Genomic DNA, 13,081 nt, shown 5'->3' on the forward strand with positions numbered 1-13,081 from the left:
ACTGAATTGTACACTTTAGATGGGTGAGTTGTATGGTATGTGAATTATATCTCAAAGTTATTTTTAAAGAACAAAAAAAAAGGGATTTCCCTGGCGGTCCAGTGGTTAAGACTTTGCCCTCCAATGCAGGGGGTGTGGGTTTGATTCCTGGTGGGGGAGCTAAGACCCCAGGTGCCTCGCAACCAAAAAGCAAAACATGAAACAGAAGCAATATTGAAACAAATTCAATAAAGCTAAGCTGCTCTTTGGGAAGGTTTTCGAAATGAGGGAGACCTGAGTATATCTTTAGGCAGAGGGGAAGAGCCATAGAAGAACAACCTTCAGGCTTTCAGAACATCAGACTTCTCTACGAGTAGCACACAGGAGGACAAATACCTAGTGGGTTTCTTCTGTAGTGAAATGAGCCTTCCCCAGAGTAAGTAGGCTGGAACACACTTCCCAGCTGATGTGCGAGGACTTGATTTATATCACGGAAGGAGATCTGCTTGATATTCATCAGTTTCGCACAGATCTTATGAACAGCATCATTCTCATGAACAAGGAGGGCATCTGAAGATCGGTACAAGTGAGAAAGTGTCAAAATGGAATTGTAGTTCTGAACAATAACCTGGAGGAAAAAAAAGGTCAAAGATAAGAAAGGCAGGAGAGAACAGTGGTTAAGAGGGTAGACTCTAAGGGCATCCTGCCTAGGTTCAAAGCCTGGCTTTTTCACTTTCTAGCTATAAGATCTTTGACAAGTTATTTAATCTCTCTATGCCTCAGTTTCCTCGTTTGTAAAATGGGGATAATAATTATACCAGCCTCCTAGAGTTGTAAGGATTAATGATAGAATGCAAGTAAAGCACTTAAGAACAGTGCCCTTATTGAGTAAGGGCTCAATAAATGATGACTATTACTATCACACTTTCTTCCTACATCATTTCCTATACTGACTTATTTCACCTCTGTTTAATTATTTCTCCTACTAGGGTGATCAATAGGAAATTGGCCTATACAGAAATTTCCTTTCAATGGAAAGAAATGAAAATTCTTTGAAGGTTGGCAATGGCACGATGAGGCCAAGGTCTCTGCTTTACATGCTGTAGCCAGAGGGACTGAACCAGGAATGGGTTCCTGAGAGAAGATGCACAATTGTCTTCTTCGGAATTTTTATGAATAAGGACACCTCATTTGTTTGGCAAAGTTAAATGAATTGTACATGAAAGTACCATATTGTATAATCATTCCTTACACAGTAACTTAACATTTCCAAAGAAAGGGTGAGATCAATCTTTTACCTACATTTAACTGCAAAGAATACAAAATATAAATTTTTCAATTGACATGTTCATACCTCACCAGTTCCATAAGGCCATATAATCTGATTCATTTTCAAAGAGTTTGAGTACTGATCTTGTAAGTTCTGTGTAACGAAGGCTCCTAGCCCTGATCCTGTGCCTCCGGCCATACTCATTATGATGAAAAAACCATTCAAAGAATCGCATTTCTCCACTTCCTTCTGGATTAGGTTCATTATAGATTCTTCATGCCTAGGTCCATGAACAGAGTATCTATGCAATGCAAAAGAAACAAACACCTTTCAATTTAACCAGAGATGGAATGCAGAGAAAGATATAGGATAGCAAAGGCTTTTTAAACCTATGGAAGTGAACTAACTCTTAAGAAAGGTACAGGTACCTGATTGATGAAATTTAAGATACACAAGTTAAATATTTTTAACAGGTGAATAGGACCGCTAGGAGAGTAAATTTACTGAGAGTAGAAAATTCTCTTTTATAGTCCATTCCTTTAGGCTGGAGACTTCAATTACCAGGTAGTTCTGCAAGTTTACGGTACAACATAATATTCAGTATTCATAACAATACTCCTAAAGCAGTGGTTCTAACTTTGCTGCACATTAGAATCACCTAGGGAAGCTCTGAAAAATCCCAACATTCAGACTTCATCCCAAACCAATTAAACCAGAATTTCTAGAAGTGAGCCCTAGGCATTGGAATTTTCCAAAGAACACTAGGCAATACTACTGCCTTGGCATATTTCCTATTAACTGGAATACCTGCCAGACAAAGATATTGTATTGACAATAAGTTAGCTGGCAGAACAACAGTGAAGAAGTAGAAAACGTTGCTGCAAGAGATCCTTGGATTCATCATTACCTGAACCTTAAGCATAGATGTACACGAGACAGAATGAGCGTCTTCTGGGTGAAGTCACACTCTACATTTTAAAACAGCAATTTCAAAATTATGTGTTTGGTATATCAACTGTGCAGTTGTAACTATACTATTAATCAACTATGCAGCTGTATCTAAACTGAAAATCATGAGGAATTATTCTTACCCATATGCCCAGTTGTTTCCAGAACCTTGTTTTTGACAGAAGCATGAATGCTGGCCATATTTCCATCGGCCAGAATGGGCAGCCTTTGACAGTGTTTGATTGATAACTTTAGGTTCCATGTCAACAAGTACAGCACGAGCAATTGGAACTAGAGAGGGAAAAAAAATCAAAAGAAAAATATTGCACGTGGCTTATTTGGGTTAACTCAGAGCATAAACTTCTAGGTCCAAAAAAAAAAAAATCAAAGATTGAGGATAAGAAGAACTTTCCTTCTGCTTAGAAATTCAGGTGGGCAGCAGCAGGTATATGCAGATGTGTCATAATGCCTAGCATTGTGCTAGGCAGGTTGAATAAACGTGGGCTAAAATGATGACTGGGTCAAGTCTACAAACATCTGTTGAGTGCTTACTATGTGCTATGTACTGTGCTGGGAACACAGAGACAAAGACAACATCAATCCAGCCCTAGGAGGACCAGTGGGAGAGATAAAATACATCAACACTTAATCACAGTATGATGTGATATGACCCACAGCAAATCCACACTAACAGAGTAGTATTTTTATTCAGAGGTATAAAAATACCAAAGGCAAAAAAAGCATCTCAGGATTACTGAAGCAGAAGATGGAGAAAGAGGGGGTATAAGAAGTGATGGATGGGGAGAGAAAGCAGGCAGGGCTCAGATCTTGGAAGTCCTTGTATGCAATGCTAAAAACCTTGAAATTTACTTTTTAGGCAATGAGAAACCACTGAAAATGCTCAAGCAGGGGAGGAAAGATGTCTTTTTTAATACGGTAGTGTGGACGATAGATGTGATAAACACAAGAGACCAGGCAGGGAAACTCAGGAGGATTGTCTTGAAACAGTCCAGGTGAGAAAGGACACGAGCCAGAACTAAGGCAATGAAAGTGAAGATGGAAAAGGGAGAAGAGTTTCAAGAGATGAGTAGGAGGTAAACTACGCAGATCTTGATGTCTGATGGTATGTGGGCAGTCAGAGCTAAGTTTTAAAGGAAAAATAATGAATGCCCTTGGGTATGGAGATGTTGAGTCTGAGGGACACATGAGAGACGCAGGTGATGTTCACTAATCAGTCTGCAGCTTGGAAGAGATGCTAGGCTAGAGGTTTTGAGAGTCACTAGTATAAAAGATGTAGCAAAATTTGAGAGTCACTGAAATTGCCCAGAGAGAACTATACAAGTGAGGACAGAAGAGAGGCTGAGATGCAACCACTGGAGAAGAAAAGTTCAGAGCCTAAGCAGAAGGAATTTCAAGGAGGGAGTTTTATAGTTAATGTTATCAAATATGGTAGAGAAGTTAAGTGAATTAAGGAAAGAAACACAGCTACTGGCTCTAGGAATTAAGAGATCATTGGGAATTTTTCATAGAACAGCTTCAGTGGTATTGTAGAGCAGAAGTAGGATTACAGTTGGTTAAAGAGGGTTCTCCTTTGAGAATCTTAGATGAGAAGGCAAAGAGATGAGGAAGGAAAAAAGCTATAGTCAAGAGCTAAGTTTTGTTTGTTTGGTTGGTTTTAGATTGGCATGATCTGAGCATGCTCACGTGCTGAGGAGAAGATGTCACTGGAGAGGCAAACGTTAAGATAGAAACAAAGGGCTGAGAGCAAAATCATTCCGTAGTAAGATGGAAGGGGACGGGGTTCAGACACCACGTGGAGGGCCTGGCCTTGAAGAGGCTGGTTATGTCAGAGTAAAGGAGAGGTCTGTGGACCACACATACCTCCATTTTCCTCCTCACTGAAGAATCTTTCTTTGCAAGATGCTCGATATGCCTCATTCTCCCTTTTAGAGCAGAGTCCCTGGGGACAGTGTGAGTCACTAAATAAAGCATCAAACACTTCAAAACCAATCTGATTGCCACATTGACCAAGCTGCACTGTTACTATTGACATGCTGAGACACAAACCAGGCTTACTCCCCCAAAACAGTGAGCAACCTGTAATAGAAAAAATAGAGTCTTTGAGAGCCACTACATTACCAATAAAGAACAAATAAAATGCCATATATGTGAATATACATCACTAAAAATATAATTTGTAAGTACTATATGTATCTATGGTGTTATAGACACAATAGCTATGTTGTCTAAGGAGCCAATCATTCAAGGAAGTTGGTTTCGGGATTCAGGGTTACTCTACGCAAAACCATTCATACACAGCTCAATAGTTTCCAAAATCTCATTTGTAATCGCTATTTTCCTAAGCATGCATTTAAAACAAACAAAACAAATTCTGGTTAAAGGAATTCGTAGTGTACAGTTCACACCACAGGGACAGAGCGAATGCAGAAGTGAGCTCAACAGTAGCACATTTAATTAACATTAATTTTCTCTCTTCAAAATAATGACTTTCTCCACCAATCGCCTTTCTGTTCTGGTAACTACAGTAACACAAGAAAGTCTTTGTATTTAGCTCAGATAGGACAGCAAGGAAGACGAAGCTTGGGGAAAAAAAGACCAGATGAAATATTAGAGGAAGTATCCACTACTTTTAACACTGAAAAGAGACAATTTTTGGTAACGACCTCACACCGGGTCTATGCAGCACTGGAAAGAGCTGTGGCTTGTAAGCCAGACTCTGTACTTAACAATTATCAAACAACCTTGCAAAAACAGGTATCGTTATTTTCATTTTACAGAGAAGGAAACAGGCTCTGAAAGGTTATGCGACTTTCGCATACTTACTGCACTAGTAAATAGCAAAGCCAAGTTCTCCCTTTCTACGCCGCCCCAGGAGTTCCCCATTAACCCCACTCACTGACAGCCTCAGGATCAGCCGTTTCTGTCCGGTTCAAACTTCAGAGTGGCAACCTTCTTATTATGCGCATGCTCACTTTCAATACCAAAAACATTACAGAGAACGAATGCGCATGTTCCACAGACGACGAGATTTGTTGTGGGTTTTTTTTCCTATTCCGAAAGGTTAATTACGCATGTTCAATTTCAATTTCTCAACTTCAGATATGGTACGCATGCTCACTGTCCATCAGACGCTTTAGCTGAGAATGCGCATGATCTGGCTTCCGAGCGAGGCTTCGGCTGGGCTTCTGCGCATGTTTCTGCCAGTACCTGGCTCCCAGCGATAGTTCTACGCATGTTCATTGCCCACGGTTCGGCTTCACAGAGTCCTGTACGCATGCTCCAGCGCTGAACTTGAGGAGCCAGTCTAGGGCCTAGGCGCAGACGCACTGAGCCCAAGCAGCCGGTGATGGCGGCAGCTGCGGTGGTGGCTGCGGCGGGTCCGGGCCCATGAGGCGACGACGGAGGCGGGACGGCTTTTACCCAGCGCCGGACTTCCGAGACAGGGAAGCTGAGGACATGGCAGGAGTGTTTGACATAGACCTGGACCAGCCAGAGGACGCGGGCTCTGAGGATGAGCTGGAGGAGGGGGTGAGGCCCGGGGTCCCGGGGGGCCCGAGGTGACAGGGCCGGGGCGGCGGCCCGCGCCCTGGAAGCGCGGCGCGTCCGAGAGCGCGGAGACCCAGCGGGGCGCGAGCAGTCTGCAGGAGGAGCCGAGGCGCTGCACGGCCAGAAGCGGGGGGGGGCGGGGGGGGGGGCAGGCGGTGCGGACCTGGCCGTAGGTGCGAGGCTGCTGCGGCGCTTGCAGGTGCGGCTTGTGCCCTTATAGCCCCAGACCGGTGCAGCCGGGAGCAGTCTGTTTGTGGAGGGAACGAGGAAGGGCGCGTGGTCGATTCCTGGAGCTACTGGACTTGAGTGTGCGGGGCGCGAGTGTTGGGGGGAGGGGACTGCGCTTGCTGGGTGGCCCGTAAGTGCAGGTGAAGTGTGGAAGGGTTCCCCTAAGTGTTCCATCTTCAGACCTCCCACAACCACTTCTCTCGGCCTGTCGCTTCTCTCCTAGGAAGCGCTCAGCTGTTAGAAGTGACAGCTGAAAACTTCTGTCGGGAGTAGCGCTGCCGCTGCTGTTACAGCCACCAGGAGTTTTATTTCGGGAGCAAGGGGGCTCTGCCGCATCTTCCAGGGTTTGTTTGATTGCTTTTTTTTTTTAAACCCCCTTCCTTGTGACTTTTTTTTCTTAAAGCATTTATAACGACACACGGCATTTGTAACTTACTTTTACCCCAGTTGACGATGTCTACATTTTTTCAAAATACTTGATGTAATTTAGGGGTGGAAAAAAACCAGCGTTGACAGCTGTGATTTGGCTTGCCAAAAATAAATTGGTTGCACTGAGACTTGTGAATGGTGGTGTGAGGGCTTTTCTTTCTGTAATTTAGGGTGTTAAATTTAGAATTGTTTTTCCTAATGCATAGCTTGGTTTTACCTTTGCTGCCTTAGTAGTTTGTTATTCTTTATTCAAGATTCTTTTCTCAAGATAAATTTATTGAAAAATCACAGATTGTACCTGGCGTTCAGAAGTGGTGTTGTCATGCTAAATCCCTGATTCTGGGTAAATGACCATCAATGATAACCTCACGGTAATTTAGATTCTAAATTCCATTGCCTAGATGAGTAGTGGGTTAATGACTGATGTCAGATGTTTGTTCTAACTACAGAAGGGGCTTCCCTTTCTTTTCCTCACCCTGTTTTCCTCCTTTGGCAAGTAAGTTGTTGCCTGCTTGTTGACCAAAGATTGAGATGCTATATATAAAGAATTTTGAACACTTCATGAAACTAAGTGGGCTAAAGTAATACTGCCCTTTTCATAATCAAAGGAGTCTAAATCAAAATCAGACAGTTCGGAAGGTGGGTGTTGAGATGTGTACTTTTTAATATGTTTGCATATGGAATTCCAGTTAGCCTCTTTTTTTTTTTCCAGTTAGCCTCTTAATGGAACATGTGATAACACTGAATACAATTTGAAACAAACGTAGGATTACTTTCATTACAAATAACATACTCATCGATTATATTGGCCCCATATAGCAGTGGCTTTGGAGCAGAGCAGGGGAGAAAATGATAGGAAGGGTATTTTATAAAATCTTCATCAGTTGAACTTACAGAATTTCCAGACCATGGTTTTATTAGGAGCTGGAAGTAAAATACTATATTAAGATTTCTGTTATGAACTGGGACCTCTCCTGGACATTTGTTTTGCTGGGTACAAGCAAATAGGATTTTGAGAATTTTGAACGGGTGTGGAAGAGGCCAGAGAAATTGTTGGGAATAAGAAAGAAAAAGAAATGTGGCCACCACCCTGGGGAGAGGAGCTTTGGGGAAAGAGCAAAGGTAATTAAAGAGGATTTTGAGGAAGAGCCTTCAGCAAAATATATCTTACTTAGCAATGCTTTTGGAGTTGAACTGTTTCTTTTGAGTGTGTTATTCTAAGAGGTGCAAGCTGGACAAGCAAAAAGAATTGGGGTGGAATTGGGTTGGCCACTCAAGGAGATTCAGTGACATCCAGGTTTCTCTAAAGTAAGATTTAAAATTCTGAAAAATGAGAGAAATTTAGATTCTTGGAAGATCTGACCACTGTGAATTTATAATAACATAATTAACATTCTGGCTATTTGTGAATTTATATCCAAGCTTTTTAAACATTGGTGCATATCGGAGTAGCCTCACTTCTTCATTTTATAGTAAGGAAACTGAGGCATTGGCCAGAGAGATGATTGCCCAAGACCACAGAGATAACTAGTGGTAGTATTTTCTTGACTCAATTCAGCAAGCTTCATTGCATAGCTTCTTCATTGCATTTACTAGTTTTGTTTGTAATGTACCTGTTTGTGGTTTGTCAGAGTGAATTCTGATCCCTCCAGCCATGCTCACTGACTGTGTGATCTAGAATAAATTGCTTAATCTCCCTGACACTTCTTTCTTCTCCATAAAATGAAGCTTACACGCGATAAAGTATATAAAGTACTCTCAAAATATCCTGGCACATTATGTAGTTAGCTAGTTTATGGAAATATAGCTTGTCAGTGTTAACTCATTGCCAAGGAACCAATCATTTAAATTTACCCTCATCTATGCCTAGAGACTTAATAAATACAGTTATACTAGAGGTGCTGCATTTTTAGAACTGTAGTTTGTTTGTTTGCTTCCTTTCTTTTTGTCATTGGTCCTATTTAGAGATATATACCTTTTTAGGTATGTTACACTGAGTGAATCTGTATTAGTAAATATATGTGTTTACATAGAATAGTTAATTCTTTAGTGAGTAAAAGATGAGATTTAATACATTTTAAATACTGTATTAAAAACAATGGGTGAAAGGGTTTTTTTGTTTGTTTTTCTGTTTCATTGGTGATAATATAATTTGGGAACAGAGTTGAAACTAAGGGAAAGTTTTCCTCTAGAGATTTTCATTAGATTATGAAAATGTTGGAAACGTCTGCTTTCTGTGGAGACACAGGTTAAAAGAGTAATAGATAATTGTGAATGCAACTTTAAAAATCCTTAATTTTTAAAAAAATAAATTTATTTATTTATTTTTGGCTGCGTTGGGTCTTCGTTGCTGGGCACGGGCTTTCTCTAGTTGCGGCGAGCGGGGGCTACTCTGTGTTGCAGTGCGGGCTTCTCATTGCGGTGGCTTCTCTTGTTGCGGAGCACAAGCTGTAGGCACGCGGGCTTCAGTAGTTGTGGCTCGTGGGCTCTAGAGCGCAGGCTCAGTAGTTGTGGCGCACGGGCTTAGTTGCTCTGCGGCATGTGGGATCTTCCCGGACCGGGGCTTGAGCCCATGTCCCCTGCATTGGCAGGTGGATTCTTAACCACTGCGCCACCAAGGAAACCCAAAAAATCCTTAATTTTTTACTCTACTAATTCAAAATTTGAAATAGTCACAGCGGCTTACTAGTAGTACGAATTTCAGATTGGGATATTAAAGTTTTATAGAGCAAAAAGTGTTTTGAAAAACAGTGCTATATATTCAATAGATAATATGTATTCAAATATTCACGATTGTGAATATCTCATTATCAATGCTTATCTTGCATTTTAATAGATACTTACCTTTAAGTATATTTAAATAGCCCAAGATTTGGGGCCAGGTTTACTCCTTTTTCCCAATGTATCTGAATTACTGAATCTTATTTTATAAGAAAATATCTGTGAACAGCCAGGAAAGTAGATAAATGATTTAATGAATGTTTGGATTAAGGATCTTTTTCACCCATTCTGTAACAATTTATTTAAGTTTTTATAAAATGTGCTCTCTTTCATTGGGACTTAAGGCATATTAACTTGAATTTATATACAATTTTAATTTAAAACTTTGTGAATAGTCATTCTGATGCGCTAGTTTGAAACAGTGTATCTTGTATAGTACCTTAGATGAGGAGGATTCTACTTTGTCAATCGTAGTGGCACACACCAAAAACACTGGATGGGTCATAAAGCTTAAGGCAGAAAAAAAATCTGAATAAAGTTTCCTGCGAAGAATTGTCAGTATGTCCTATATGGTAGCTTGATGTTTCTGCTATAAGACTTCTAAAGATAACATTGAGTAGTAGAAAAGAATTGTGCCTCAAAATGCTTCTGCTCCAGAAGGTAACGGTAGGTAGTTTACAAGCCCAGATGCAGGTGGTAAGTCAGGCCTGGCTGCCTCCGGAAATGAAACACAGCCACAGGTCATTATCTTTCTAGGTGGCTTCAAAGTCATAGTTCAGTGTTAACTACTCTGTGGTCTTTAATTTAGAATTAAGTAAAGCGAATATTTAAAAAAAAACAATTACATAATATCAGTTTTATAGAAGTTAGCCTTTTGTCTTTAAAGTGAAGCCATCATAGGTGATTGTATGAAGCACCAGAAACCAAAAAATACCCCTTTAACCATAACCACCCCTATCTGCCCCTCCCCACACACAGAAGAAACTGTATCAAGTTGAAACTGCAAGAATTTTTTCCCCTTGATACTGCCCCCTGCATTTGCCTAGGTCTAATCATGAAACATACATCCTTGGTGTTAGACTTCATCCTGACTTGTTTACACTGTGAGCAAGTTCTGACTAAAAAACTTTTGTTTTGAGGGGTCATTTGAACATCCATTGTGTAAGAATGCTGTCAGTTTTCTTTGTGTGTCTTGACTGTGTGCTGGTATCTTTGAAGAAAGATGAGTTCACTTAAATATTTTTTGAATTATTCTAAAATTTTTAATAAAAACTTTAAACTTCTAATTTTTTAGAGCCTACTTTGTTAGGATTAACCACATTTATCATTTCACCAGTTGATGTTCATTTGAGTTGTTTCCATTTTTTGGCTATTGTGAATAACGCTTCTATGAACATTTGTGCCTAAGTCTTTGTGGAACATGTATTTTCATTTCTCTTGGGTAGATACCGAGGAGTAGATATGCTGGATCATGTGGTAAGTCCATGTTTTATTTTTGAAGAAACTGCCAACCTGTTTTCCAAAGTGGTTATACCATTTTACGTTGCTGCCAGCAGTGTATGAGGGTTCCAATTTCTCTACATCCTTGCCAAACTTGTTATTTTTTGTCTTTTTAATTATAACTATCCTAGTTGATATGAAGTGGTATCTCAGTATAGTTTTGGCTTGCCCTTCCCTAATGGCTAATGATGTTGAACATACTTTCACGTGACTATTGGCCATTTGTATGTCATCTTTGCAGAAATGCCTATTCAGATCCTAACCCATTTTTTAAAACTTTGGTTATTTATTTTTTTATTATTGAGTTGTAGAAGTTCTTTATATGTTCTTATTCTGTGGATTTTCTTTTCATTTCGTAATATCTTTTGAAGTGCAGAAGTTTTAAGTTTTGAGTAAATTCACTTTATTGACTTTTTTCATTACTCTTTTGTGCCCTTTGTGTTGTGTCTTAAGTCATTACCTACCCCAAGATTGTGAAGATTTACTCCCTCCTAGATTTCTTCTAAGAATTTTATAGTTTTAGTTCTTACATTTAGGTCTGTGATCCATTTTGATGTATGGTGTGAAGATAGGGGTCCAAAGTAAATCTTTGCATGTGGATATCTGATTGTGCCAACACCATTTATTGAAAGACTGTCTCCCATTGAATTTTCTTGGCATCTTTGTAAAAAATCAGTTGACTGTAAATGGAAGGGTTTATTTCTGGGCTCTCAGTTCTATTTCATTGATCTATATTTCTGTCCTTATGCGCGTACCACACTGTGTTAATTGCTGTTGCTTTGTAGTACATTTTGAAATCAGGATGTGTCAGTCCCCCAACTTTGTTTTCCTTTTTCAAGACTATTTTGGGCCCCTTGTGTTTCTGAGTGAATTTTAGGATTAGATTGACAATTTCTGCAAGAAAGGAACCTGGGATTTTTATAGGATTGAGTTGAATCAGTAGACCAATTTATTTAGTATTGCCATCTTAACAACGTTAAGTCGTCTGATCCATGAACATGGAATGTCTTTTGACTTATGTAGGTCTTTTAAAATTTCTTTCAGCAATGTTTTGGAGTTAGCAAATATACAAGGCTTGCACTTCTTTTGTTAATTTTTTTTCTAAGTATTTTATTCTTATCGATGCAACTGTGAATGGAGTTATCTTAATTTCATTTTTGAATTGTTCATTGCTAGTGTACAGAGGTTAATTAAGTTTTGCACTCATTTATACTACGGTCAGAATAAATGTTTGGCCAGCATGACTCCTCACAATATGAGAGTGTTGCTTAATTGTTTTGCTTTGATCAGCCATATCATACACTACAATATCTTGGACTGGCTGTGGTTACTTTAGGCTTAGTTAGGCTGTAGTTAAATAAGGTTTATAGCATTATGTTAGTCTTATTGTCAAAAGCATATCAGAATAGCACTTTTTGTAAATCATTTGATTAACTCATACTTAAGAATGTAGTACCTTTAGTTTTGTAATATACAAAATACATATTTTGAATAAATGTAATTTTTGAAGGAAAACAGTCACCTTTTTTTTAAAAAAATAAATTTATTTATTTTACCTTTAGCTGTGTTGGGTCTTCGTTGCTGCTGCGCGGGCTTTCTCTAGTTGTGGCGAGCAGGGGCTACTCTTCGTTGCTGTGCACGGGCTTCTTATTGTGCTGGCTTCTCTTGTTGCAGAGCACAGGCTCTAGGTGCACAGGCTTCAGTAGTTGTGGCACACGGGCTCAGTAGTTGTGGCTCTAGGGTTCTAGAGTGCAGGCTCAGTTGTGTGGCGCACGGACTTAGTTGCTCCGTGGCATGTGGGATCTTCCCGGACCAGAGATAGAACCCGTGTCCCCTGCATTGGCAGGCAAATTCTTAACCACTGCGCCACCAGGGAAGCCCGATCTCCTGGTTTTGTTTGTAGATCTTTGATGAGTAGCATCTGTAGCTTAGTTATCACATTAAAGTGAAATCCCATAGTATTGTTTGTGCACCTTATTTTGTTCATCACCACATTTACCTGTTATTAAAGTATAGAGAATTTTAAGCTGGTTTATTTCGTTCATTGTCCTTCAGTAATGGGGTGAAGCAGTAAGTTCTTTAATTTCTTGTTTATGAGGTTATTTATTTTTAAAACTTTAACATATTTTTCAGGGTCAATTAAATGAAAGCATGGACCATGGGGGAGTCGGACCATATGAACTGTAAGTTTATATGAAAATGTTTCACTGTGCTGTCTTTCTTTTATGTAGTTTATAGCCATCATGTGATCTCAATAACCTGTTTTTAAATATTTAGTCATATATACAGACTTGGTTTATTGAGTTTGGCATGAATATCATAACATATCTGGGGTTTTGAGATCATGTATGCATTTTGAGAAAAAGATTATTCAAATTTAGAGTATACTGAATATGAGTCTGCGTGTGTTAAGGAACTTTTATTAGTTTAATATAGAGA

The 13,081-nt window shown here is 39.6% G+C and overlaps 2 protein-coding genes across 15 annotated transcripts in view; one reads left to right on the plus strand and one right to left on the minus strand.

The window, feature by feature from the left end:
• Window positions 1-5,297, minus strand: part of TUBD1 (tubulin delta 1) — a 32,833-nt gene extending 27,536 nt beyond the window's left edge. For 3 of the 8 annotated variants that reach the window (XR_012328576.1, XR_012328577.1, XM_019945288.3), the window contains exons 1-5: window positions 5,115-5,297; window positions 4,079-4,294; window positions 2,341-2,488; window positions 1,334-1,550; window positions 376-607 (exon numbers count right to left, since the gene is read on the minus strand). Coding sequence is in view for 6 of the 8 variants with exons in the window: in XM_019945288.3 (XP_019800847.2) it covers window positions 376-607; window positions 1,334-1,550; window positions 2,341-2,488; window positions 4,079-4,250 (769 nt within the window). In the remaining 2 variants the exon portion in view is untranslated. Of the gene's footprint in view, window positions 1-375; window positions 608-1,333; window positions 1,551-2,340; window positions 2,489-4,078; window positions 4,295-5,041 lie in introns of those variants that run through there. The other 5 variants (XM_019945289.3, XM_004316874.4, XM_019945287.3 and 2 more) reach the window with 5 other exon arrangements.
• Window positions 5,298-5,538: 241 nt separating this feature from the next.
• Window positions 5,539-13,081, plus strand: part of RPS6KB1 (ribosomal protein S6 kinase B1) — a 52,013-nt gene continuing 44,470 nt past the window's right edge. For 3 of the 7 annotated variants that reach the window (XM_073797568.1, XM_019945319.3, XM_019945320.3), the window contains exons 1-2: window positions 5,539-5,746; window positions 12,776-12,825. In XM_073797568.1, the coding sequence (XP_073653669.1) occupies window positions 5,606-5,746; window positions 12,776-12,825 (191 nt within the window). In that variant the 5' untranslated portion in view covers window positions 5,539-5,605. Of the gene's footprint in view, window positions 5,747-6,214; window positions 6,337-10,587; window positions 10,619-12,775; window positions 12,826-13,081 lie in introns of those variants that run through there. The other 4 variants (XM_073797567.1, XM_033848055.2, XM_019945318.2 and 1 more) reach the window with 4 other exon arrangements.

This window comes from Tursiops truncatus, chromosome 20 (genome assembly GCF_011762595.2).
Source record: "Tursiops truncatus isolate mTurTru1 chromosome 20, mTurTru1.mat.Y, whole genome shotgun sequence".
Taxonomy (NCBI): Eukaryota; Metazoa; Chordata; class Mammalia; order Artiodactyla; family Delphinidae; genus Tursiops; species Tursiops truncatus.